Raw genomic sequence first — 23,567 nt, 5'->3', positions numbered from 1 at the left:
TTTTGTAGGCTGCTGCCAGCCCACAGAGGCAAAGGCTGTCACTCTATAAAATTCCAAGGGACAGAGGGTCTTGGGACAGGGTCAGGACAGCTGTGTTCTGCACACTTCTTCCTCACTCCCCTCTTCAGTTCCTCTGTGGGGAAGTCCTATGGCTGCTCTGTGCTCCCACCTCCCTGCCCGCCCCAATCCCAGGCCAATCTAGGCCAGCTTCTTCCACCCCATCTTTACAGGCCCAGACTTGTCCTTGGGCTGTGTGGGGGAGACAGAAACACACAGATCTGAGAGGCTCATCCAGGAAGAGGCAGGGAGACACCACACCGGAGGAGACTTGGTGAGTGTACAGAGCAGAGCTGTGCTGATAGGGTGGTGGGAGTGGGTTTAGTTAACCAGTTTAAGGCTGAGGGAGGAGGAGACCCACTGACCACGTACCAGGGCTATAGTCCTATGCCAGGCCATCCTCATTGCTCCTCCCCAACCCCGACCCAGTTTCATGACCACCTTTTGGTGCTCACTGGTGAAGGCGATTTTCCTGTAGCCCTCCTTTGACTGAAAGGACCAGAGATACAGGCAAGCTCAGCTGTGTGTGTGTGTGTGTGTGTGTGTGTGTATATGCTCTAGGGAAGAGTTTGGTTATTTGCCTGGTTTCTGGAACTAAAGGACACTACCGGAGGACTTTAGAGCCAAAGAGAGTCCTTCTCTTTCTCCTGAGCCCAGAGCCAATGAAATGTACATCTTTCCTATCATGTGGCCCTTTCTTCCCAGGGGCCCTCTTGTCTCCCTCCACCCACCCTTTGTCCCTAGACACCCACACAGGCATACAGTTGTGCAGGTGAATGCACCTCCATCCATCCAGGTGTGTGTACCCTTGCGGCCCACCTGTGCACATGCATACACTGCAGTATATATACCCACAATGCAGTGCACACCACCAGCCTGCTTCCTCCAGACCCACTACCTTCCTTATGCCTTGGCAATGGGACTCTGATGACCTTCCCCAGAGTATGGGAGGGAGAATGGGCAACTTCTCTGTTTGAACCACCCTGGTCCTCTCCTGCTTGTGATTGCCTGGCTGCAGCCTGTAGGAGAGGAGGGGAGGGGCCGGAAGAGGGTTTCTGGGATGCTGTGGGGAGTGACCAGGCTGGCTCACATTTGGGAGCTGGAATACAAGGATCTGCACCCCGCCTGCCTCTGCCACCAGCTGGCTGTCTCCAGAAGAAATCAGCAAGGTGCTCTGAGACCTGGGGAGTACCTCAGGCTTCTCTAGGGAGAGGATGTGGGTTTGTCTGTGGGGGTGGTTGCTGGGGAAGGAGGTACTTTATTTGCCGACTGGACAGGCTTAGACTAGGGAGGTTGCTTCTTATCTGCAAGAAGTGTTTTTTACCACCCCTGAAACTCCTTTCCCATCCCCAAGGCTGCCCCAGACTGAGGTGGGAGAATGGCATGTGTGCCTCTGCCAGGCTCTGCCCAGAGGACTGGCTGTGGAATCCATTCTGTCCCTGCTGGCTTTTGTTTCGTGGGGACTTGTGGGAAGAGTCTGGGACCCTTCCACTCATATAAACACATATCCTGTTACATACAACTTCTCTACTTAGATTCTGAACTAGGATGTCTCCACTTCACTTCTTTCCTTGAGTGCTACTGACCAAGACTGTACTGGAAGGAGCAAAGTGAAGTGCCCCAGGTAAGGTGGGACAGGCTGGATAGGACAAAGGTAGGAGACTCCTGGTCTGGCCAGATTGGAACTTCCTCCCTTTCACATCAGTTCTCCCAATTGCTAACCCCCACCTCTTTTGAAAGAGCACGCGTGTGCACACACATCCACACACAGCCTGGAAAATCTGATGAGTCTGCAGTGCCGAGTTTCCAGGCCCCCATCCAGGGGCCGGGTGGGCGGCTCTGAGGTTTGGGGCTGGGTGGAGTGGGGGAGGAGCAGGCTGTCCTGGTTCAACTTGAGCAGAGAGCACAGCCCAGTGGGCCTCTGAGCAGAGGAACCCTCCATGCTGGGGCTGGCCCCAGGGACTGTCTCCCACAGAAACTGCCTTGCTATTTAGAGTTTCTCTACCTGCCGCTTTTTCTTATGTGTTCTCCCCACTTCCTGAGTTTGCATCTGCATCCTGGCCTTCCTTCCCACAGCTCAGCTACTTCTCCTCCTTTTGCTCTCCCTCTGCTCCCCTCCCTGCCTTCTGCTGTCTTGGGGTGGGGGTATCTGGGTGAGCAGCTCTATGCTGGGGTGAAGCTATGCCTCAAGCTCAGTATCTTCTAGCCCAGGGCTCTGCAGTTCCAGGCAGCCAGGTGGGAGCTGGGATGGGGTAGAGGAAACTGGCATGGGTTCCACTGACTAAAATACTGGGAGGTGGGGACAAGCCAAAGTCCTAGGGACTTGACCCTCTTAGGGGCTGAGGAGCAGGCAGGGTGTGTTGTCCCTGCTAACTTCAGCAGAGTCAGAAGTCCCATGTTCAAGTCTAGTTTGTCTCCTGTGGGCCAGACCCACCCAGTCTCTGGATGTTATCTTCATCTGGCAATGAGGCCAGGTGGGCTCTTCCAAGTCTACAATCGCTGGGACTCAGGCCTCCAGGATGCTGTCCTGTGCCTCTGTCCCCACGAATTTGGTGCCATTTGGATCCACAAAGAGAGATACACTCATAGTGCCCATTGAACCAGGACACACACACAAACACACACACACAAGAACACAAATGTCCTATCTCCCACATGTTGAAGGAACCAGTAGATACTACAGCCTTCTTTCACTGTCAGGGAGTGGGAGCCAGTCTCCTTCTCTATGTTCACCCATCCACAGGGCCATCTCCCCAGAGTAAGATGTCTTCCCTGGAAGTGGGGTGGAGGTAAGGGAGGCAGAGGGAGGAGGTGGGCTTGTCTGCAATCTGAGTTACAGTCCCCTTCTACCTTCTGGGCCCAGAGCCAGTCTCTGCCTCTCTCCCCTCACTGAATCTAGGCTGGGTAGGCTAGGAGGGATGTGTCACGGCCTGGGGTGGAGTGGCAGCCCCTTGCTCTTCCATGCCTGCTGCCTTCAGCTTGCAGCTCTGGCCTTCCCACCCTTGCCCGCCCACCAGCCAGCCAGCAGGGCAAGGGGAGGGCTGAGAAGGGGAGACTGGCTCCTCCCCCATTACTTCCCAACCTTCCCTTGCAGACACTGGGATGAGGCCCCCAATCCTGATCGCTGTCCTTCTCTTGCTCTGGGGAGTTTGGGCAGAGGTAAGGTGGGCGCAGGAGGTGGGGGGCAGGCCAGACGGTTAGGACCCCTGCTGTCTAGGGTATGTCCCAGCTCCACTCCTCTCCACGGGGCCCCACGGTAGCCACAGCTGGTCTGCAGTAGGCTAGAACAGAGGCTCTCCCCTCCCATAGAGGCCAGCACAGTGGACAGTAAGAACTGATTACTCTGGGCTCCTTCCAGCAGATAACCCTTGGGCTGTGTCTGGGGGAGTGTCAGACCAGATGAGAGTCTTCTCTCAGGTCCTGTGCCTCACAGGCTCTCACATCCATCCTCCCCCCTTTCCCCTTCTCTCCTTCCCACAGGAAGAGGAATGCCACTCCCTGGAGGAACACCCGGGTGGGGAGAGTGGAGGTAGGTATCTGCAATGGGGAAGCGTGGCTGGGGTGGAGGGTGGAGGGCCAACCCCTCTGCAAAGAGCCTGCTTAAAAAAAAAGCCCTTTTTGCCTGCCCTCCTTCTGCAGGGCAGTTGGGTGTTGGGAGATTCTGATTGCAGCTGTTTTCTCCCCAGGACTCCCCCTAAAAGTGAACATCAGCAGCCAAGGGACATCTACTAGGCTTTTTGTGAGCTGGGATGCTCCAGAGCCAGGGGGGCCTGGCCATGCCCTCCACCTCACCCGCCTGAGTCCCCTCGGCTCTCCTGAAGGGCAGCAGCTCCAGGTCCACACCAATGCATCTAGCTTTGAGTTTCAGGACCTGGTGCCAGGGAGTCGTTATCGACTGGAAGTGACTGCCCTTCATCCTTGTATGCGGAATGCCACGGTCACCCTCACCACCCGCACTGGTGTGTGGTCTGCAGGTTGGGTGGCGGGGGCATTGATTAGGGTCTGGGCAGGAGGTGGCTGCCTAGGAGGGCTGGCAGAGGACAGCGTAGCCCAAAGGGGCCAGTTTTTCTGAGGACCAGGCCAGGTGTCCACTTGGAAGCTCTGGAAGCTGAGGGAGATGCCCCTTGCCCTCTGATCTTGGTGCTTTTTTCTACTGTGCTACAGCCCCAACGACTGTCCGGGACCTTCGACTCCTGAGCTCTGGGGACCCATCCACCTTAGAGGCCTCCTGGGGTGCTGCTCCTGGGGAACAGGATGGCTACCAACTTCTGCTCTACCACCTGGATTCCCAGACACTGGTACACAATATCTCCACATCCCCGGTCACTCTGTCCTACAGCTTTGGCAACCTCTCACCAGGGAGCGAGTATGCTTTGGAGGTTACCACCTGGGCTGATCACCTCCAAGCAAAGACCAGCATCTACCAGTGGACAGGTAAGGTGGGTGGGCTTTTGACCAAAGCCCCAGCTGGTGGCCAGGCTGGTAGTGGTGAGCCCAGAGCCTCACAGGTAGGTGTGTGTCCCAACGTGGTTGTGATTCTGGCCTTCCTCTCTCTTCAGCTCCCGTGTCTCCGGATAACCTGGAGCTGCTTGCCATGGGCACCAGTGCTCTGCAAGCCTCCTGGAACAACTCAGAGTGGGCTGCCTGGCTCTACCTATCACTCACAGACCTCTTGGGTGGCACCAACCTGACTGCAGTTGTTGGACGGGGGGTCTTCAACTATACCTTCCTTCACCTATCTCCGGGGACCCCCTATCAGTTGATGCTTACTGCTGTGGCTGGGCCCCATCGGGCAGCGGGACCCAACATCACCGAGTGGACCTGTGAGTGTCTGTGTTGGGTGGGGTGTGTGACAAAGGCTGCTCAGTTGTGTCTCACTGGGGAAGCAACCTCTGATTAGCGCCAGGGCACAACTGTGGGGGAGGAGTTGCTTTGGAATTTTGCAGGGAAGGGGTAGGGCTTGGAGGATAGTGTGCCCCTCCAGATGGCTGGTAGAAGTGCCCATCTGAGAAGAAGATGATGTTAGGTATCACCACTCGAACTGGGTGCTAGGTGTTCTCTCTGTGTTACCTCACTTAACCCTATGTTAGTGGTGGTTGTTAGCTGCTGGTGAGTCACTTCCTACACATGGCACCCCCGTGTGTACAGAGTAGAACTGCTCCACAGGGTTTTCAAGCTGGGATCTTTTGGAAGTCAATCATCAAGACTGTCTTCGGAAGTGCCACTGGGTGGGTTTGAAGCACCTATTTTGTGGTTCATAGTCTAATGCTTAAAGGAGCTCTAGTAACGTAGTGGTTACGAGTCAGACTGCTAACCTCGAGGTCAGCAGTTCGAAACTACCAGCTGTTCTGCAGGAGAAAGATGAAGCTTTCTGCTCCTGTAAAGATTTACAGTCTCGGAAACCCTATTCAGGGTTGCTGTGAATTGGAACAGACTCCACAGCACACCACCACCAACACCACCAGTCTAATGCTCTACCCAGGGACACCGTGTTAGTGATACTGTCTCCATTTTACAGTAGAAGGAACTGGGTGGGCTGCCAGAGGGGCAAGAACCCAAAGGTCACACAGCTTCTAAGTGGCTAAGCTGGTCTGGACCTGGGTTGAAAGCCTGCAGAGCCTGTTTTGGCTTTTCTGAGCTTCCGCGTGGTTTTACTCAGAGAAGCTCTGTTGTGTAGTGGTTAAGCACAGTGGATCCAGACTGCCCGGGTTCGGAAGCTTATTTCTGCCACTCACTGGCTGTGGGTCTTTAGACAAATTTCTTGCCTTCAGTTTCCATATCTGGCAAAATCAAACCACCACTGCCGTCAAGCCTCTTCATATATAGGGTTTCCGAGAGTATAAATTATTATAGGAACAGACAGTCTCATCTTTATCCCAAGGAGCAGCTGAGTTTGAACCACCAACCTTGCAATTAGCAGCCAAACACCTAACCCATGGGGTCACCAGGGCTCCTTATATCTGGAAAAGAGGATGACAATAGTAGTGTCCATTCCCAGTACCTGTGTGCAATAAGGGGGAGACCCTCCCTGCAGAGTACTTGCTACCATGCTAGTTATTTCTCTCATTGTTGTCCATGGTCAGATGCACAGATCCCAGTCTTCATCCAGAGCATGACAGATGGTGGCTACTGGCATCTGAATCAGACAAGGTCCAGTGTGTATAGAAGTAGCTGGCCCAGAATGAGTAGGGCTTTTCTCATCCACTGTTTAGGTCTTTATGTACATATTGGTTCCTTTTCTCCCCAGATCCCTCTGCCCCGCTAGAACTGGTGCTAACCCCCCTGCCCCCAGAGCTCTGGGCAAGCTGGAAGGCAGGCCCAGGTGCCCTGGATGGCTACCTGCTGAGGTTAAGTGGGCCTGTGGAGAAGAATGCCACTCTGGGCCCTGGGGACCTGAATGTCACATTCCCAGGGCCCCTGCCTGCTGGACACTATGCTCTGGAGCTGAAGGTCCTGGCTGGGCCTTATGATGCTTGGGCCCAGGCCAGTGCCTGGTTGGATGGTGAGTGTAGCCTAGGGGCATCTGGTGGAGTCATGCCCAGGGCATCTGCTTCCAGAGGCAGATGGGCCCTCACTCTTTGGGGCATGGCTCTTCTCTAGATTCTGCAGTTCAGCACAGACAGAACCATGGCGCCACACTGCAGCTGGATGGGCTGGAGGCAACCAGGGAGCCTGGGAGGCGGGCTCTGCTCTATGCCAAGGGTGCCCCAGGCCTCCTTGGAAATATCTCTGTGCCATCTGGTGCCACCCAGATCACGTTCTGTGGGCTGGTGCCCGGGGCCCGCTACCAGGTGGACATTGCCTCATCTCGGGGAGTCATCACCCAGAGCCTCACAGGCCACACAAGTGAGTCCCAGCCACAGTGTCCCTGGGCCCTGGACTATAAGGCCTAGCCTTAGAGAGGGGAGAGCTGGGGAGGGACGTTGCAGGACCACAGACACTGTATGGCTCCCTTGCCAAACCGCCTCTCTCTTCAGGACCACTGGCACCGCAGTCATTGGAAGCTACCATCAGGGACAGCCCCTCTGAGCTGACCATTGGCTGGACCCCAGCACCAGGGCAGCGGGAAGGCTACATGGCTGCCTGGCACCAGGAGGGTAAACCAAGCTCACGCAGCAGTCCTGTACATTTGGGCCCAGACAATTCCAGCCTGGCTCTGAGGGCTCTGGTTCCGGGCTCCTGCTACACTGTGTGTGTATGGGCCTGGGCGGGGAACCTCAACTCCAGCATCCAGAGGACCCGTGCCTGTACTGGTGAGTTCCAGGCTGCAGCCTCTGGGGACGGCCCCAGGGTTGAGGGGGGAGGCTGGCTTCCTTTACTCTCTGCCCTCCTGTGGGCCACATTCTTGACTCAGAGGGCCAACATAGTGTTGGCCCTTTCATTGGTCTGTTTGCAAGCATTTTTGACTTCCTACTCTTAACGTAGTGATTACAAATTGGGCTGCTAATGTCACAGTCAGCAGTTTGAAACTACCAGCTGTTCCATGGGAGAATGATGAGGCTTTCTGCTCCCGTAAAGATTTATAGCCTCGGAAACCCTGTACAGGGTCGCTATGAGTCAGAACTGACTCCACAGCACATAACAACAACCATTTGGTTAATCACCCACCCACTCATCCTTTCTTTCATTCACCCATCCACCTACATACCCACCCATTTACCCATCCATCCATCCTTCCTTCCATCCTTCCATCCCTTCAACAAATTTTTAATAAAGCCTCTCATTTTCTCAGTGTGAAGTTAGGTTCCAAGGCTAAAAACAATCAACAAGATTGTCTAGAAAGGAAGACTGACAAGCAAACAAATGTAAATTTTATATGTAAATTATGTATGTTATTTCAAGTTATATTATAATACCATGTAAGTGTATTTATGAATTGGGCTGCAAACCTTAAGGTCAGCGGTTTGAAACTACCAGCCGCTCTGCGGAAGAAAAATGAGGCTTTCTACTCCCGTAAAGATTTACACCCTCGGAAACCCTGTACAGGGTCGCTATGGGTCGGAACCAACTCGACGGCACTTAACACCAACAACAACAAGTGTATTTACAGGAATATGCACACTGTATTAACTTGAACCATATGAAACTGCATTTTTTTGCAGGTTAAAATGGTCAGATATCAAATATTGGGATTTTTATGGGAGTCATCCTACATCTTTTAAGTGTTCACAGAAGCGAACCTGTCTGGGAGGCAGGGAAGCTTCCCGGAAGAGGAGCGTGAGCCGAGTGGAAAGTGTGTGGGGCTGGTGGGGTGAAGAGGAGAGGGCTTCAGCAAAAGGTGAACCATCTGCTGAGGCCTACAGTGAGAGAATGCATGTGAGGAGGGAATCAGGACCCATAAGGGATACCAGAGAATGGGCATCGTGGGGGGCACTTCAGGGGACACACATGAACCAGAGGCCGCACTCCAGGAGTGGGGAATGGGTGTCAGACACCCATTTCCTTCTGGAGAAGGAAAGGAGAGTGAAGTTCTGCCTATGGAAGCTGGACTGTGTGGCTGAGAACACTGGAGCTTATTTGGAGACTGAGGGGAGGGGCTACATAACAGGGAAGGAGAACGTCTGAGAAGCCTGGGACTCGGGGGATTCCAATTCTGTTCTTCCTTATCCTCACAGTCCCTGCTCCTCCTGCCAACCTGAGCCTGCATTTTGCTGCCCAGCCTCCTGTCATGATGGCTTCCTGGAGGCCCCCACCTGGAGTCCGAGATGGTTTCCGGCTTCGACTTTATCGCTTGAGGCCCCTGTTTCTGGAATCTGAGGAGAACCTAACTCCAGAAGCCCAGAACTTCCACTGGGTCCAGCTGACCCCAGGCACCAAGTTCCTGGTGCAGTTAGTCACTCTGCGGGGCCCGGATAACAGCAGCAGTGCCAATGCCACGGGCTGGACACGTGAGTGCCCACTTGGCTCTTTGAATTCCCAGGGAGCTGTGGGTGTCCTTTGACTGCTCAGTCATGTGTGGTCAGGCAGCTGGGCTGACTTGCAAGCAGGTTCCCCAATCCTTAGATACAAGGAGACCCCATTCCCCCAACCAGGAATCCCTCAAGGCCCTAGCTTGTCAAACTTTCTAGAAGGCAGAAGAATTCAGAGGTTTTCTCACTGGTTTAGCAGTCATGGGCATGCCTTTCTGAAGCTTTTCTCATGGTGTGTACTTGGGTGGTACTGGGGGCCCAGCCAGGGCCAGACCTGGAGCTCTCATGGGGCCATGAGTGGTTGATACTAACAACAGTAATAGTTAATGTTCATTAGCATGAGAACCTGTGTTTTCTCATTTCCTTCTCATAACAGATCTGTGAAATAGGTACTATAGTTCTATCCATTTCACAGATGAGGAAACTGAGGCAAAGAGAAGGAAGGAAGCTTGCCCTAAGTTCCTTAGCTGTAAATGAGAAGTTGTGATTTAAATGCAAGCATTGTGACCCAGAGCCCATGCTCCTTACCCTATACTAACCCCAGACTGGGAGGGGAGAGGAGCAGAAGGTCCTCAATGAAGGCACTAGAAAGAGACATGGCATTACAGCAGTGGCAGGAAAGCCCACAGAGCCCATAGTAGGGTTGGGATTTCAAACTATTTTCCATGCTGGCCTGAGTCCTACTGGTTTACTGCTTGCTGAGTTCTTGAGGGAGCTGCAGAGTAGCAGGTGCCCCCACCCGTGGCATCATTCTTCTCCAGAGTGGTGACCTCCCCCAGGTCCTCCCCTCTCAGCCTCCTCTTCCACCTCAGAAACCTTCCCTGGTTTTCTCTAGACTTTTCTCCAGTCTATGGGACCTCAGACAGGCCTGGGAGGGAGTGCTATATGGCACTGGAAAGAGCTTTGGCCTGGGAATCACCAGACCTGGATTCTAGTTGTGCCTTCGTACCTGAAGCTAGCCTGGTCCCTCTCTGAGTCTCAATTTCCTCATCTGTAAAGGAGCCATTAACTGGGCGCCTAGCCATTAACTGTGTGACTACAGGTCCTGGCTGAAACTCACAGACACCAGCCTGCCCTTCAGAACCCTGATTTAAGAATCCATTTAAGGGTCTTTCAAAGGGTTCCCCAGGCAGCGCAAATAGTTCAGTGCTGAGCTACAAACCTAAAGAGTGAAGGCTCAAATCCACCCAGAAGCAATCGGCTTCTGAAAGGTCAGTCATTAGAAACCTTAGGTGCATAGTTCTACTTTGAACCAAATCGATGAAACTGGTTTGAAGTTACTTGAGTGCTGCAGGTGGGAAAAGCCCATGATTTAACTCTAGCTCTGCTTTCAAGAAGGGTGAGCGGTGGGTGATGCAACAAACACTGAGCTTTCACTCTGCTATCTGGGGATAAATGGTGTGTCCTGACGCCATGTTGCTTATAAAGGAGCAGAGTTACAGGTTCACTCGTGAACCTGAACTGGGGTCTCAGACTTGCAGATGTTTCTGAATTAGGGCAAGGATGGAGGGAGGAGTAAGGAGATTTGACTTCCAGCGTTCCTCTTGATCTCTCCATGCCCTGTATCTTGCTCTCCCTGTAGCTCCCCTTGCTCCTCCTCTGGTCACTGTGACGAGTGAAGGCCCTACGAAGCTCGGGACATCCTGGGTCCATGCTCCTGGGGGCCGGGATGGCTACCAGGTGACTCTGTACCAGGCAGGTGTCTGGGCAGGCACCAGCACTGTGGGACCTGAGGAGGATAGCACCAGCTTTTCAACTCTGACTCCAGGCACCAAGTATGAGGTGGAGGTGGTCTCAAAGGCTGGGCCCCTTCAAGCTGTGGCAGCCAATGCCTCTGGCTGGACTCGTGAGTGGGGATGGGATTAGGCTCTCCCCTCAATGGCACCTTCATCTCTCCTTTGCCCCATTTCCCCACCTCCACACCCAAGGGCTCTAACTGGGGTCAGTGAGCCCTGATACAGTGGCCTGGGCTTTCAGGGGCTTGATCTCTCTCCTTCCCTCCACAGCCCCGCTCTTGCCCAGTGAGTTGTTGGTGTCCATGCAGGCGGGCAGTGCCGTGGTCAGCCTGGCCTGGGCCAGTGGCCCCTTGGGGCAGGGGCTATGCTACACCCAGCTATCAGAGGCTGGGTACCTCTCCTGGGACCAGCCCCTGGTGCTCGGCCAAGCCCACCTCATCCTGAGGGGCCTCACACCTGGACGAAACCTCTCATTGTCAGTGCTGTGCCAGGCGGGTCCTCTCCAGGTCTCCACTCACTCCGTGGTGCTGCCCGTTGGTATGTTGATGTCTGTGGGGGAGGGCAGACCCCAGTCCAATCACAGTGCTGCTCATCCTACTCCAGCCCCCTGCTCCTCCCAGGTGGATGTTGTGGGACCCCCTGTGGAGTCTTTTTCCCTGTGCTTCTGTGGAGGGGCAGTGTCATCCAATGGAGAAGGTGCTTCCCTATGTGACATGGGTCCTTCTCTGTGGGTACAAGTACCCAGCCCTTTGCACCTGATGATTTTGAGAGCCCATGCTGCAGATAGCTTACTCTTCGGGTATAGTGAGTCTGACCCCCACACAAAGCAAAACCTTTGACCTCCACAGAGCCTGACCCTGTGGAGGATGTACAATGTAAGCCCGAGGCCACCCACCTGGCCCTGAACTGGACGGTGCCCACCGGTGACGTGGACACCTGCTTGGTCGTGGCAGAGCAGCTGGCAGCCGGAGGGAATGCTCACCTCATCTTTCAGGCCAACACCTCTGGAGATGCTGTCCTCTTGACTAACCTGGTGCCCTCCACGTCCTACCGCCTCAGCCTCACTGTGCTTGGTAGCAATGGGCTGTGGAGCCGGGCGGTCAGCCTGCTGTGTGCCACTTCTCTGGAGGGTAGGTACTCCCCACAGACTCCGGAGCCACTTCTATGCCCTCAGTTTCCCTCCACCACTGCCTGCCTGACGTTCTCACTCCTCGATCCTCAACCCTGTCCTTTGGCCTTGATCTTGCTGGGTTAATACCATATTTCAAAGAGAAATTGTAAATATATGAGGGTAACTCAAGAAGTATTACATACAAAGGTTCCAGTTCATACATGCATGGGTTTATTCATGTTTAAACATGTCCTTGTCATCAGTGGGCGGCTGCAGACAAGTTCTGTCAGTAATGTCAGTGAAATGCTGTTGAGTCAGTTCTAATCATAGTGATAAGGTTTCCAAGGAGCGTCTGGTGGGTTTGAGCCACTAACCTGTGATTAGTAGTCCAGTACTTATCCTACAATGCCACACTTAGTTTCATTAGTGTGCCTTCCAATAAAAGGTCCGAGCAAAGCTGTAGGTTCCAAGGGGGTTCTGTTGGGCTAGATCAATTCAAGGCAGAGAGGTCAGCTCAGAAGGCTATGGAGACTGTTTTTTAGGATTCCAAAGTGTCATCTTGTTAGATTTTTTTCCAAAGGGCACAGGATGATCATGGGAAATGTTTTATGAAGACGTTTTAAGAAAATGGAAAATTGCATTAATGAGAAAAAGGCCAGGAAATTTGTCCTGAGGACTTTTTTCCCAACACAACAATGTGCCTACTCATTCTTCAAGGGTAATGAGGGCTGTCCCATGAGAATTTTCTTGGGAAACCTTACCCCATCCACCCTACTACAACTCTGATCTTGTCCCTTCAAACTTCTTTGTGTTCCCAAAACTCAAAGGACATTTAAAAGGAACATGATCGGAGTCCTTCAAGGATATAAAAACTGCTATTTTGAGGTGGCATGAATCCAAGAGCATAGAATTCTTCGAGGATGGGTTAGAAAGATGGAAACACTACCTTCAGAAGTTATACACCTAGATGGAAGATATGTGGAGAGACAATAGCTTCCCATTTTTATATGTTAGCTTAATATAGGGTTGTATGATTTTGTAGCAATACTTTGTGACTTACCCTGGTATGTGTGATGAACCGTTTGCTATTTCAGGATTTTTTTACAGTGACATTAATTATTTACATCATGCTGTGCAACCACTATCCCTTTCCAAAATGTTCTGTCATCCTTAACAGAAACTATTATCTCTAAGCAGTGAAGCCTCCTTTTCCTCTCCCTGCTACTCACACCTTGTCTCTATATGCTTGTCCATCCTAGATGTTGCATATAAGATGAGGCCAAGCTTTTGAGCCTCATGCCCTGGCACCATGGCTAGACTCTTCCCTTGTGGTTTAAATGTACCCATCAGCCACTTGTTGTGGGCCTACTGTGTGCCAGGCTCTGTGTGAGGCACCATGGATGATACACAGACATATACACTGCCCTGGAAGACTGTTAGACACCCTATTCTGACCTCACTCTCCTGCTCCCCATCTCCAGCCTGGCACCCCCTAGAGCTAGCTGTGGCCCCCCATCTGGAGCTTGAGACAGGGATGGGAGTGGTGATCAAGCGGGGCATGTTTGGTGAGGGTGACGGGCAGATCCAATGGTATGGCATCATCGCCACCACAAACATGTCATGTGAGTACTGGGCCCCCCAAAGGTGTGGGGGACCAGGCTGCTGCCCAGTTTGGGATGTGAGGGGGGTACAGGGACCGAGACTGGCAAGATGACGTATCTGAGGCTGACACTGGATAGTGGGTGTAGTGAGCAGGAAGGAGACAACGCTTGTTTGAAGATAGGGCTGGTATTGGGTATGGATGGTGGAAGCATGTTAGAGAAACTGGGGTGCCTCTCTGTGATTGGGAAGGAAGTCTTAGTGCCCCTGATGACCCTGTCTATCCCTCCCCTGTTCCTTTCCCAGTGGCTCAGCCTCCCCAAGAAGCCATCAACCACACCTGGTATGACCACTACTATGGAAGACATGAGTCCTACCTGGCCACCCTGCTCCCCAACCCCTTCTATCCGGGGCCCTGGGCTGTACCAACATCCTGGACGGTGCTTGTGGGTACAGAGGACTGTGGTCAGACCCAGGAGATATGTAATGGGCAGCTTAAGACAGGTGCTCAGTATAGGTAAGGTCTAAGGCTGCATTGTGTATATGGGGGATTATAAATTGTTGTTTGAAATGGGGTGTTTACACATAGTTCAACAAAAGATCTGGTCTAACTCATGAAGAGTAGTTATTAACATTGGGTTTCCTGATAGGCAGGGCAAAAAGGGGAACACCCAACTGTTACATGGTTCTTTTTTCAGAAAGGAGAGGGGGAAGTGGTGGATTCTGTTTCAGCTTGCCAAATCTATGCCAATGATATTCAGATATCTATTTCTAGGGCATATTTTTGCTCTCTGAATCGGACAGGGAAGATTTTAGAAAAGCTAGGGGAGGTTTGCTCTTAGATGACAGGTAGTTCAATACACAGCTTCTAAACAGACAAGGGACATTCTCACTTTCTGCATGTCTGTTGCTCATGGAGTCCTGGGAGGGACTTTATACCTTCTTTGTGTGCCCCAACAGAAGACCCTGTTTCTCTGGCCAGGTTCAGTGTTGCTGCTTTCACCAGGTCCAGTCCTCCTGAGCCCAGTATCTCCTTCTCAGCCTTCTCAGGTAGGGTGGGCACCTGGCTGGGGTTCCTGCTGGCCCTGAAATGGGAAAGAAATGCTGGGGCCCCTCTTTGGAAGTTCATTTCAGCAGGAAGGACTAGAATTGCACTGGTAGGCTGGAAGTAGAAACAGAAGAATCAGAGACTCTTTGCCAATATCCACAATTATACCATCGCCCACTGCCTCCTTCAGCTGGGCGCCCCAGGCTACTGGGCTTCAGAACAGCACCGTCCACTTGTTGTTAAGTGCCATTGAGTCAGTTCTCAGTCATAGCGACCCTGTATAGGGTTTCCCAGGAGTGGATGGTTGGTTTGATCCGCCAACCTTGCAATTAACAGTCCAGTGCTTATCATACAGCGCCACACCAGGACAGCACATAGCACTGTCCACTAGAAACATAAAACCAGCCACAAATGTGAAAATGTATTTAGCATTTCTTAGCAGCCTTGTTAAAAAAGTAAAAAAGAAACAGTTGAAAATAAAAACATATTTAAATTAAGATATCAAAATCATTAGGAACCCTGGAAGCATAGTGGATTAAGCAATGGGTTGCTAACCTTAAAATCAGTGGTTCAAACCCAACAGCTGCTCCTCAGGAGACAACAGAGGTTGTCTACTCCCATAGAGATTTTCAGATTTACAGTCTTGGATACTCTAGGGATGCCTTTTTTTTTTTTTTAAGCAAGATCATTTACATTCCTTTTTCTGCCTGTTGTATGATGTTGAGTCAGTTCTGACTCATAGTGACCCTGTATAGAGTTTCTGAGGCTGTAAATTGTTGTTGTTGTTGTTTTTAAGTACTGTTGAGTAGGTTCCGACCCATAGCAACCCTGTTTAGGGTTTGAACCACTAACCTTGTGGTTCTAACTGACATTGCAATCAGAGCATTATCCTGCAGTGTCAATATTTACAAGAACAGAGAGTCTCATCTTTCTTCCACGGAGTGGTTGGTGGATTTGAACAGCTGGCCTGTTAATTGGAAGCCCAATGAGTACGCCACTACACCACCAGGGCTCTTTTTGGAGTGTGTGTTTTATACATAGAACAAGTTTCAGTTCAGACTGGCCACATTCCAAGTGCTCTCAGTAGCCACGTATGGCCAGTGACTACCATACTGGATGGTGTCATTGTTGCTGGTTGCCTTGGATTCGGTTCTGACTCATGTCACTCCCATATGTACAGAGTAGAACTGCTCCATCGGGTCACCAAGGCGGTGGCCTTTCAGAAGCAGGTCACCAGGACTGTCTTCCAAAGCACCTCTGTGTGGGTTTGAACCACCAGGTCTCTACCACACAGGCACTCCTTGTTGGATAGTGTAGTTCTAGAAATTTCAGGCTGCCCGGCCTCTACCCTCCTTCTTTTCTTTGAAGGCACCAGGAAGGGGTGTCTTTGGAGTGTTACTAGGAGGTGGGACAGAGGTTATCTGGGTGTTCTTGAGTCTGGCCCTCCGTTTGGTATCTGGGACTTCTAGGGGTGGGGGTAAAGAGACAATGTGCCCTCATCCCAGTGGGTCCCAGAGCCTAGGAGAGGTTGGTAGAGTGGAAGAAGGCTGCCATGCTCCCTCACTCCCTGCACCCCCCACCCCCCCATACACACACAGAGCCCCGTGCCAGCGTTTCTCGGATGGCTGTGCCCCTTCCTGTGGTGGCGGGCACCTTGGCGGGCTGTATCCTCACCATCTGTGTCGTGCTGGGCCTGCTGTGCTGGCGGCGAGTCAAAGGGCAGAGGTGAGTCTGGTGGGCTGGGGCCCGCCTGGCTGCTCTGGCCTCCTTGACTGCCTCCCTCACTTCTCTTCACCTTTTGTAGGGCAGAGAAGAATCCATTTTCTCAAGAGCTTACCGCTTACAACATGCGGTGAGTGCTGTCCCCTGCTTCCCTGCTGTGGTAGGAGTGTTGTGGGCCTCCCTGCAACCTGCTCCTCTGAGCTGCACCCTCCCAACCCCCCCGCTCTCCACACACACACACACAAGGGTAACCAGTCTCTTTCCTGGGGTAACCCCAAGGACTCTCCCAGTGCACTGGGCCTAGTCTGCCTCCTCATCCTCCTCACTCCCCAGTTAACTCCAGCCCCACCTTCTCACTGACTGACTACTGGATCCTGTCTCTCTCTTTTCCCTCTCTCCTCTCCTCGAGTAGGCCTTTTCTTCTTTACACTGACTTCATGTTGAACTGACATTCATTGAGCACTGGTTGTATACAAAAACCCCTGTTCCAGACCCTGTGCGGGGGCTGAGAAACCACACCTGTGCATACCTTGCTTGCTGGTCTGGGCCCCCACCCTCCCCTCCTCCCTTTGTATCTTTCCACACTGGTGGCTCACAGAGGAAGTGGCTCACAGGAGCACTTGGACTCCCACCTAGGGAGCCCAGCGGCTGTGTTCTCACCAGCTTTTGGGTTGGACAGCCAGGACCAAGGTCCACTGCTCTGTGCCCATCACTCCCTCTCCCACCAGGAGGACCCACAGGCCAATCCCCATCCAGAGTTTCCGGCAGAGCTATGAGGCCAAGAGTGCTCACGCTCACCAGGCTTTCTTTCAGGAGTTTGAGGTAAGGCTCAGTGGAGTGAGGAAGAGAATACAAGACTGAAATGTCCCCCACCGCTGCCCTGCCTAGTGAACATTGCCTGTCCCCAATTTCTGCAGGAGCTGAAGGAGGTGGGCAAGGAACAACCCAGACTGGAGGCCGAACATCCTGCCAATGCCACCAAGAACCGCTACCCACATGTGCTGCCCTGTGAGCATGTGATCAGGAGAAGAGCATGGGCAGAGGGCAAGCCTGGCGTGGAGGAGGGGGCTGCATGTGTCCGGGCACTGAGGGCATAAACTTTACCTTCTGCAGATGACCACTCACGGGTCAGGCTGACTCAGCTGGAGGGAGAACCCCACTCCGACTACATCAATGCCAACTTTATCCCAGTAAGGACTGCTGGCAGTGTGTTTGTGGGTGTATGTGCTCCGGCAATGGTCTGGTTTGCAGTCATGCTATCCTGCCCAAGTTCTAGCTGGATATCTATGAAGGGCTTCTGTTTCTGTGGGTCAATCCAGCAGGTGTTTATTGAGTGTCTAGGTGGTACAAACTCTATATGCTCAGCTTCTAACCAAAAGATTGGCAATTTAAACCTACCCAGAGAACCAATAGATCCGTTCTGGAAGAAGTGTAGCCAGAGTGTTCCTTGGAGGCCAAGATGGCCAAACTTCGTCTCTCATACTTCAGACATATTGTCAGGAGGGATCAGTTACTGGAAAAAGATATCATGTTTGGTAAGATGGAGGGTCAGAGATAAAAAGAGGAAGATCCCCAATGAGATGGATTGGTCAAGTGGCAGCATTGATGGACTCAAGCGTGGCAACAGTAGTGAGGTTGGCCCAGGATCAGGCAGTGTTTCATTCTGTTGTGCATAAGGTCGCTATGAGTCGGTACCGACTTGATGGCACCTAACAACAACAGAGGCACCTTGGAAGAAAACTTGGTGTTCTACTTCTGAAAATTCAACCACTGGAAACCATATGGAGCATAGTTCTACTCTAACACACATGAGATCATTATGAATCAGAGTTGATTCAATGGCATCTGGTTTTTATTGGATGTGAGGCATTGTGCTAGGCTGCAGGAGAAAGGGCTGAGTTAGCTGTTCTCCCTATCTCCAAAGGAGAATATGTGTGTGTTAGACATGACAACACAGTGCAACAAGTGTTGCCATAAGGGAACAAACACAGTGTTAAGAGCATGTGGAGGAAGGAACAATTTGGTCCATCTCCAGAATCCAGAAAGTCTTTCTCGAGAAGACACTTGATGCCTTCTTGAAGGATGAATAGAGTTTTGATAAATTGGGAAGATAAAGGGGACATTCTGGCTGAAGAGAAGAGCCAGAATGAATACAAACCTGTCCCAGGCAAGAACAAGTTGAGTAGAGGGCAGTGTGGAGTGAGGGTGGTAGGTGGAAGGACGGGAATGGTAGGTTGTTACTGGATCAAGGAGGACTTTGATTGTTAGGCTGAGGGCTTTGTTTGGTGGGTGATGGCGAGTCATGAAAGATGTTTGAGCATGGGAGAAGCAGAGTTTGGTTTTAGGAAGGTCACACTTGAATGGGTGAGGAGGGTGGACTGGGGAGACTTTTTTGGCATGTTAGTATCTTGTTATTTTCATGTCGGTTCTTGCCCTTTAGAAGTAGGCATGGGTGGTGGTGGGGTCTCTGAAGTCCCCCATCTAGGTTTGAGTCCTTGTTGCACACATGTGTTCACATGCTGTCACATATATTGGAATATACACAGTGTTCTCACACCCAGGTTACATGTGGGATATTTACTGCTGTGTGCTTGTTGGGGTCTACCTGCTAACATGTTCTTGTCCTCTACCACCCATACCCAGGGTTACACCCACCCGCAGGAATTCATTGCTACCCAGGGGCCTCTCAAGAAAACTCTGGAGGACTTCTGGAGACTAGTGTGGGAGCAGCAGGTCCACATCATCGTGATGCTGACCGTTGGCATGGAGAATGGGAGGGTGAGCACATCTTGCAGTTTCCAGAAATAGCCACCAGGTGGCACACGTTCTCTTTATAGGAATGGCCATAGCGTCCTGTCAGGGACGGTGAATCAAACAGGAGCGAGCGATGCCCGCTAAATTTGAGGTTGATGATGCTCCCAATTGGGAGGCAAGCAGGAGGGGCCAGGTGCCCTCAGCTTGACTCAGTTTCCAATGGCCTCTGATGGTCTCATCGTCTCTCGATAGTAAAGGGTTGAAGAGGTCGGAGATGAAGGGGTGAGGACTGGCCCAGGGCAGGCACTGAGGGTAGGGTTATCGTACATCCTTTCTTTTAATAAGTCTAGTGGATGGCTCCGCTGTGTCTGCTCAGTGCAGGGCCTTGGGACAGAGAGGGTGCCTGCAAGAAGAGTTTGCTTTCCAGTCAGAGCAGCGAGGCAGGGCCAGAGAGTCACTAAGTAAGGGCTACCACATTTTACTAGTGAGCCTAGGAGCTAACTCAAAACCCTACAGATCATATAAGAGGTCATGGTTGAGGGTGCTGGGTCCAGCTAGGAAAGAGAGACTTCTAGAGAATGTGACGTTAGGGGTGACAGAGAGAATTTCAGCAGGGTAGGAATCCTGGTGTGGCACTGGACTGTGGTGGTCCAAACACACCAGGCGCTCCACAGGAGAAAGATGAAGCTTTCTGTTTTTGTAAAGATATACAGCCTAGAAAACAGGGCCACTATGAATGAGGTGGGAGGGCTGGGGCTGGGTAAGTTTTGGGGTGCTGAGACCTGCTCTAACCTTCTGGCCCCAGGTGCTGTGTGAGCATTACTGGCCAGCTGACTCCACCCCTGTCACCTATGGCCACATCACTATACACCTCCTGGCCGAGGAGCCCAAAGATGAGTGGACCAAGCGTGAATTCCAGCTGCAGCATGTGTGTATCCCAGGGAGATGGGTGGGGTGGACATTAGTTCTGAAACTCCTTGGGGGGGGGGGAGGTCTCGCCTGTTGGGTCCCATGGCCTCCTTCCTGAGAACTTCAAGTCCTCAGTCTCTACCTAAGCACTTGGCCACTGCCAAGGACTTCCAACTCCCCTGGGGAGCTAGCTGGTGGTTAGGGAACAGTAATGAGGCACAGAGAAGGTTAAGGATGTAGTCAAGGGTAGAGACAGACAGGAAGTGAAGTCTCTGCCCCGTCTGTGCTCAACGCAGGGCTCCCTTCTTCACCTCACCCCCTTGTGTCCATCTGCCTTCCCTGCTACGACCTTCTAAGGCAGGAAGCCAGAGGCCAGAGCCACCCTTCTGTGTGGGCACCCTCCATATAGAAAAGGATCCAAGGGCTCAGAGGGCATCCAGATGGAGGGGGAAGACAGAGACACCATCTTTAAGGAATACCCAGCTGGTGAAGGCAGTTTCAGGCCTGGGACCATTGAGTTTGATAAGTAGCGGCAATCTGCTCCCCTGCTCCACCTTCTGACACAGGCTTCTGAGCAACAACAGCGCAGGGTGAAGCAGCTACAGTTTACTACCTGGCCTGACCACAGCGTGCCTGAGGCCCCAAACTCCCTGCTCACCTTTGTGGAACTGGTACAGGAGCAGGTGTGGGCCTCCCAGCGTGCGGGGCCCATCCTGGTGCACTGCAGGTGAGGACCTGCTGCCTGGCCGTGGGCTGGAGGGAAAGGGGCTCTGGAGCCACAGGGGTATGGGGAGCCCCTGCACCCATTCAGCTCCCTGGGACTTGTCTCCACAGTGCCGGTGTGGGCCGGACAGGCACCTTTGTGGCTCTGACAAGGCTGCTGCAGCAGCTGAAGGAGGAGCAGATGGTAGATGTGTTCAATGCGGTGTATGCTCTGCGGCTGCACCGGCCCCTCATGATCCAAACCCCGGTGAGGGTTGCCTTGAGCTGGGCTGGGCAGCTGCAATCCTGAAGGAGTGGCTGGGAGGTGGATGGCTGTGGGGGCCACAGGATCTGTAGGTTGTGGAAGGAACCAGCGATTCATGGAGGCACAGAGAGGACCCTGGGGATGAGGGGGACTTGAACATACAGAAAGTGATGTTTCCCTTTTTATAGAAGGTGAGGTGGAGCAGGTCCCTGCCAGCTTTTTGATTGTGAGACAGCACAGGGGCACCTTGCTCACACTGTCCTGGTCTTGCTAGTGGGGGTCTAGAAAACCTCTGCTGGGCCTCCCTCCCTCAGTGGACCTGCCCCTCTCCCCCTGCCAGAGTCAGTACATCTTCCTGCACAGCTGCCTCCTGAACAAGATTCTGGAAGGGCCCTTGGACACCTCAGAGTGAGTCTCCGCTCTCCTTGGGCCCTTGTGGGGGTGGGGCGCAGGTTCTCTGTGCCCTCCCACCAACAGGTTCCCACTACTGTCCTTGAGCAGAGCTGAGAAGACTCGGAGCGGGAGCTGGGGAAGCTGGAGTGCCTTCTCCCCTCTCCACCCCTCCCCCAGGTCCAGGCCTATCTCCGTGAAGAACTTTGCTCAGGCCTGCACCAAGAGGGCAGCCAACGCCAACGCTGGCTTCTTGAAGGAGTACGAGGTGAGCTTCAGGACAACAAATGGATGACACGTAAGGACAGCATTCCCCTGCCCAGCTGGCACTTCTATGGGCTCTGCCCAGCCTCAGTGCCCGTTTCTCTCCCAGCTCCTACTGCAAGCCATCAAGGAAGAGGCTGGCTCTCTGACGCCCCCTCCTGGCTTTGAGCACCACAGCAGCGTCCTCTGTGAGTTCACACACCCTGGATGGCGGGGAGGTGGGGGGGGCAAACATGGAACAGAGTCCTCTAGTGAGACCTCTGGCAGCCTCAGCCTCCTGTATCCCCACAGACGATCGTTCTCAAGTGCAATTTTCTCCTTTGGAAGAGAGTACCTCTGACGAGATGCCTGAAGCCTGGCTCTTCCCTGTGAGATGATACTAACCTTGTCCTCTCTGGCCATTTGGGCCCTCCAGGCTGGGGTTACTGAGGGATCCCAGAGATATGGGATGGGCAGGGGTGCCATCTGTCTCTTGAACCAATGAGCTGTGTTCTGCAGGGTGGGCCTTCCGGTAGAGACCACGTGGTGCTGACAGGCCCCGCTGGGCCGGAGGAATTCTGGGAGCTGGTGTGGGAGCACAGGGCTGAGGTGCTGGTCTCCCTGAGCCCACCTGACAGGCAGAAGAAGGTGAGAGGACCAGAGGGAGGGAGAGGAGGACAGTAGATGGGACTGGGAATCCAGGGAGAACTGCCTAGCCTGTCTTCAAGGCGATCCTGACTTAGTCCACCCCACCTTACCCCCAGGAGTTCTGGCCCACGGAGCTGCGTCCCATCATCACAGATATGGTGACTGTGCACTGGGTGGCCGAGAGCAACAAGGCAGGCTGGCCCTGCACCGTTCTCAGGGTCACACACGTAGGTGTTGGGCCACAGGGAGAGGGCTTGGTGCCAGCTTTACTCTGCCTCCCTGGCACCCATGTTGTTGGGGTCTTCTCACCCAGGGGGCAAGCAGGAAGGAGAGGCAGGTGCAGCAACTGCAGTTTCCATCCTGGGAGTGCGGGCATGAGTTGCCTGCCACCACTCTGCTGCCCTTTCTGGATGCTGTGGGCCAGTGCTGCTCCCAGGACAAGAGCAAGAAGCCAGGCACACTGCTCAGCCATTCCAGGTGCTGTGGACAGACAGCTGGGGGAGTGGGCACCAGGACCCCTCACTGCCCGCTGGCAGAGCCTCACTTCTCACTGAGCCATGGATTGTGGGTCAAAGAGCACAGTCTCCTAGTGCCCTGTCTCCCCCTACCCTTCCCCTCAAGTCTCTCAGGGATGTGGCTAAAATGGGCCCCTCCCCTGCCTGGACCCAGGAAGCCTGACAGACTGCCTAGTATCCCTTCCAATCCTTAGCACTATGTTGGGTTTTCCCCACATACCCAGATATCCTCTTCCACACCTTATCCCCCCCACCTCCCCAAAATAAAAACAAACCCTCCAACTGTGGGTCCATTGCAGCAAGGGTGTGGACCAGCTGGGCATCTTCCTGGCGATGGAGCAGCTGCTGCAGCAGGCAGGGGCAGAGTGCACCGTGGACGTCTTTAACGTGGCCCTGCAGCAGTCACAGGCCTGTGGCCTCATGACTCCAACGCTGGTGAGAAGGAAGAGGGGCTCAGCAGTGGAAAGGGATGGGGAGGAAGGAAGGAAGGAAGGTGCTGCTTCAACTAAAGGAGACCGCTAGGCAGCACCATTGGCACAGCCTCCAGGTGGCGCTGTGGGCTACTATGCGCTACAACCGGAACAGACACTTAAGGGGCTAAATGATATCAAGGAAGCATTTCTTGGTTATAACTGGGCAGGTAAGGTGAGGCTTCTCACTCTGCCTCTGCCCCCAGGAACAGTATATCTACCTCTACAACTGTCTGAACATCGCGCTGGTGGATGAGCTTCCCTGAGTCAGCATTGGCCACCACACATCTTAGGAGCAGACTGGGTTTGTGCCCTGCTGGGCAGTGAGGGCTGAGCCCTGCAGACTCCTTTAAGCCTGGCTCCTCTGGGAGGGCTCTGTGCTGTGAAGGGGCAGAGTTGGGGAATAAAGGCATGTAGACAAGCTTGAAGCTGAGTGTGTTCTCTCTCCCATACTCTGAGGAGGAAAGAAATGGTCTCACAGACCTGAGG

At 53.1% G+C, this 23,567-nt stretch overlaps 1 protein-coding gene across 1 annotated transcript; it reads left to right on the top strand.

The window, feature by feature from the left end:
- Positions 1-3,159: 3,159 nt before the first annotated feature.
- LOC102816019 (receptor-type tyrosine-protein phosphatase V-like) lies at positions 3,160-23,344 on the top strand. The gene is made up of 33 exons (XM_006834224.1): positions 3,160-3,216; positions 3,538-3,586; positions 3,744-4,016; positions 4,222-4,491; positions 4,617-4,880; positions 6,305-6,559; positions 6,658-6,903; positions 7,035-7,310; positions 8,673-8,945; positions 10,549-10,812; positions 10,973-11,239; positions 11,551-11,832; positions 13,295-13,435; positions 13,719-13,929; positions 14,395-14,462; positions 16,059-16,185; positions 16,265-16,312; positions 16,911-17,004; positions 17,100-17,190; positions 17,296-17,372; positions 18,826-18,960; positions 19,742-19,864; positions 20,412-20,572; positions 20,680-20,815; positions 21,153-21,220; positions 21,383-21,470; positions 21,576-21,654; positions 21,758-21,834; positions 21,965-22,093; positions 22,189-22,320; positions 22,407-22,570; positions 22,908-23,043; positions 23,285-23,344. Exons 1-33 carry the CDS (start codon positions 3,160-3,162, stop codon positions 23,342-23,344), a joined length of 5,121 nt encoding a protein of 1,706 aa, XP_006834287.1.
- Positions 23,345-23,567: the final 223 nt, after the last annotated feature.

Source organism: Chrysochloris asiatica, unplaced genomic scaffold (assembly GCF_000296735.1).
Source record: "Chrysochloris asiatica unplaced genomic scaffold, ChrAsi1.0 scaffold00009, whole genome shotgun sequence".
Lineage (NCBI taxonomy): Eukaryota > Metazoa > Chordata > Mammalia > Afrosoricida > Chrysochloridae > Chrysochloris > Chrysochloris asiatica.
Note: the sequence above shows the minus strand (reverse complement) of the source record. Positions and strands in the feature narration are given on the sequence as shown.

What these genes read in the sequence shown, in the direction of transcription:
- LOC102816019 (XM_006834224.1), top strand. Translation starts at nt 3,160, where the DNA reads ATGAGGCCCCCAATCCTGATCGCTGTCCTTCTCTTGCTCTGGGGAGTT. An exon ending in GAGGACCCGTGCCTGTACTG is followed by an intron (nt 7,311 to 8,672) that starts GTGAGTTCCAGG and finishes TTATCCTCACAG; the next exon opens with TCCCTGCTCCTCCTGCCAAC. An exon ending in CAATGCCACGGGCTGGACAC is followed by an intron (nt 8,946 to 10,548) that starts GTGAGTGCCCAC and finishes CTCTCCCTGTAG; the next exon opens with CTCCCCTTGCTCCTCCTCTG.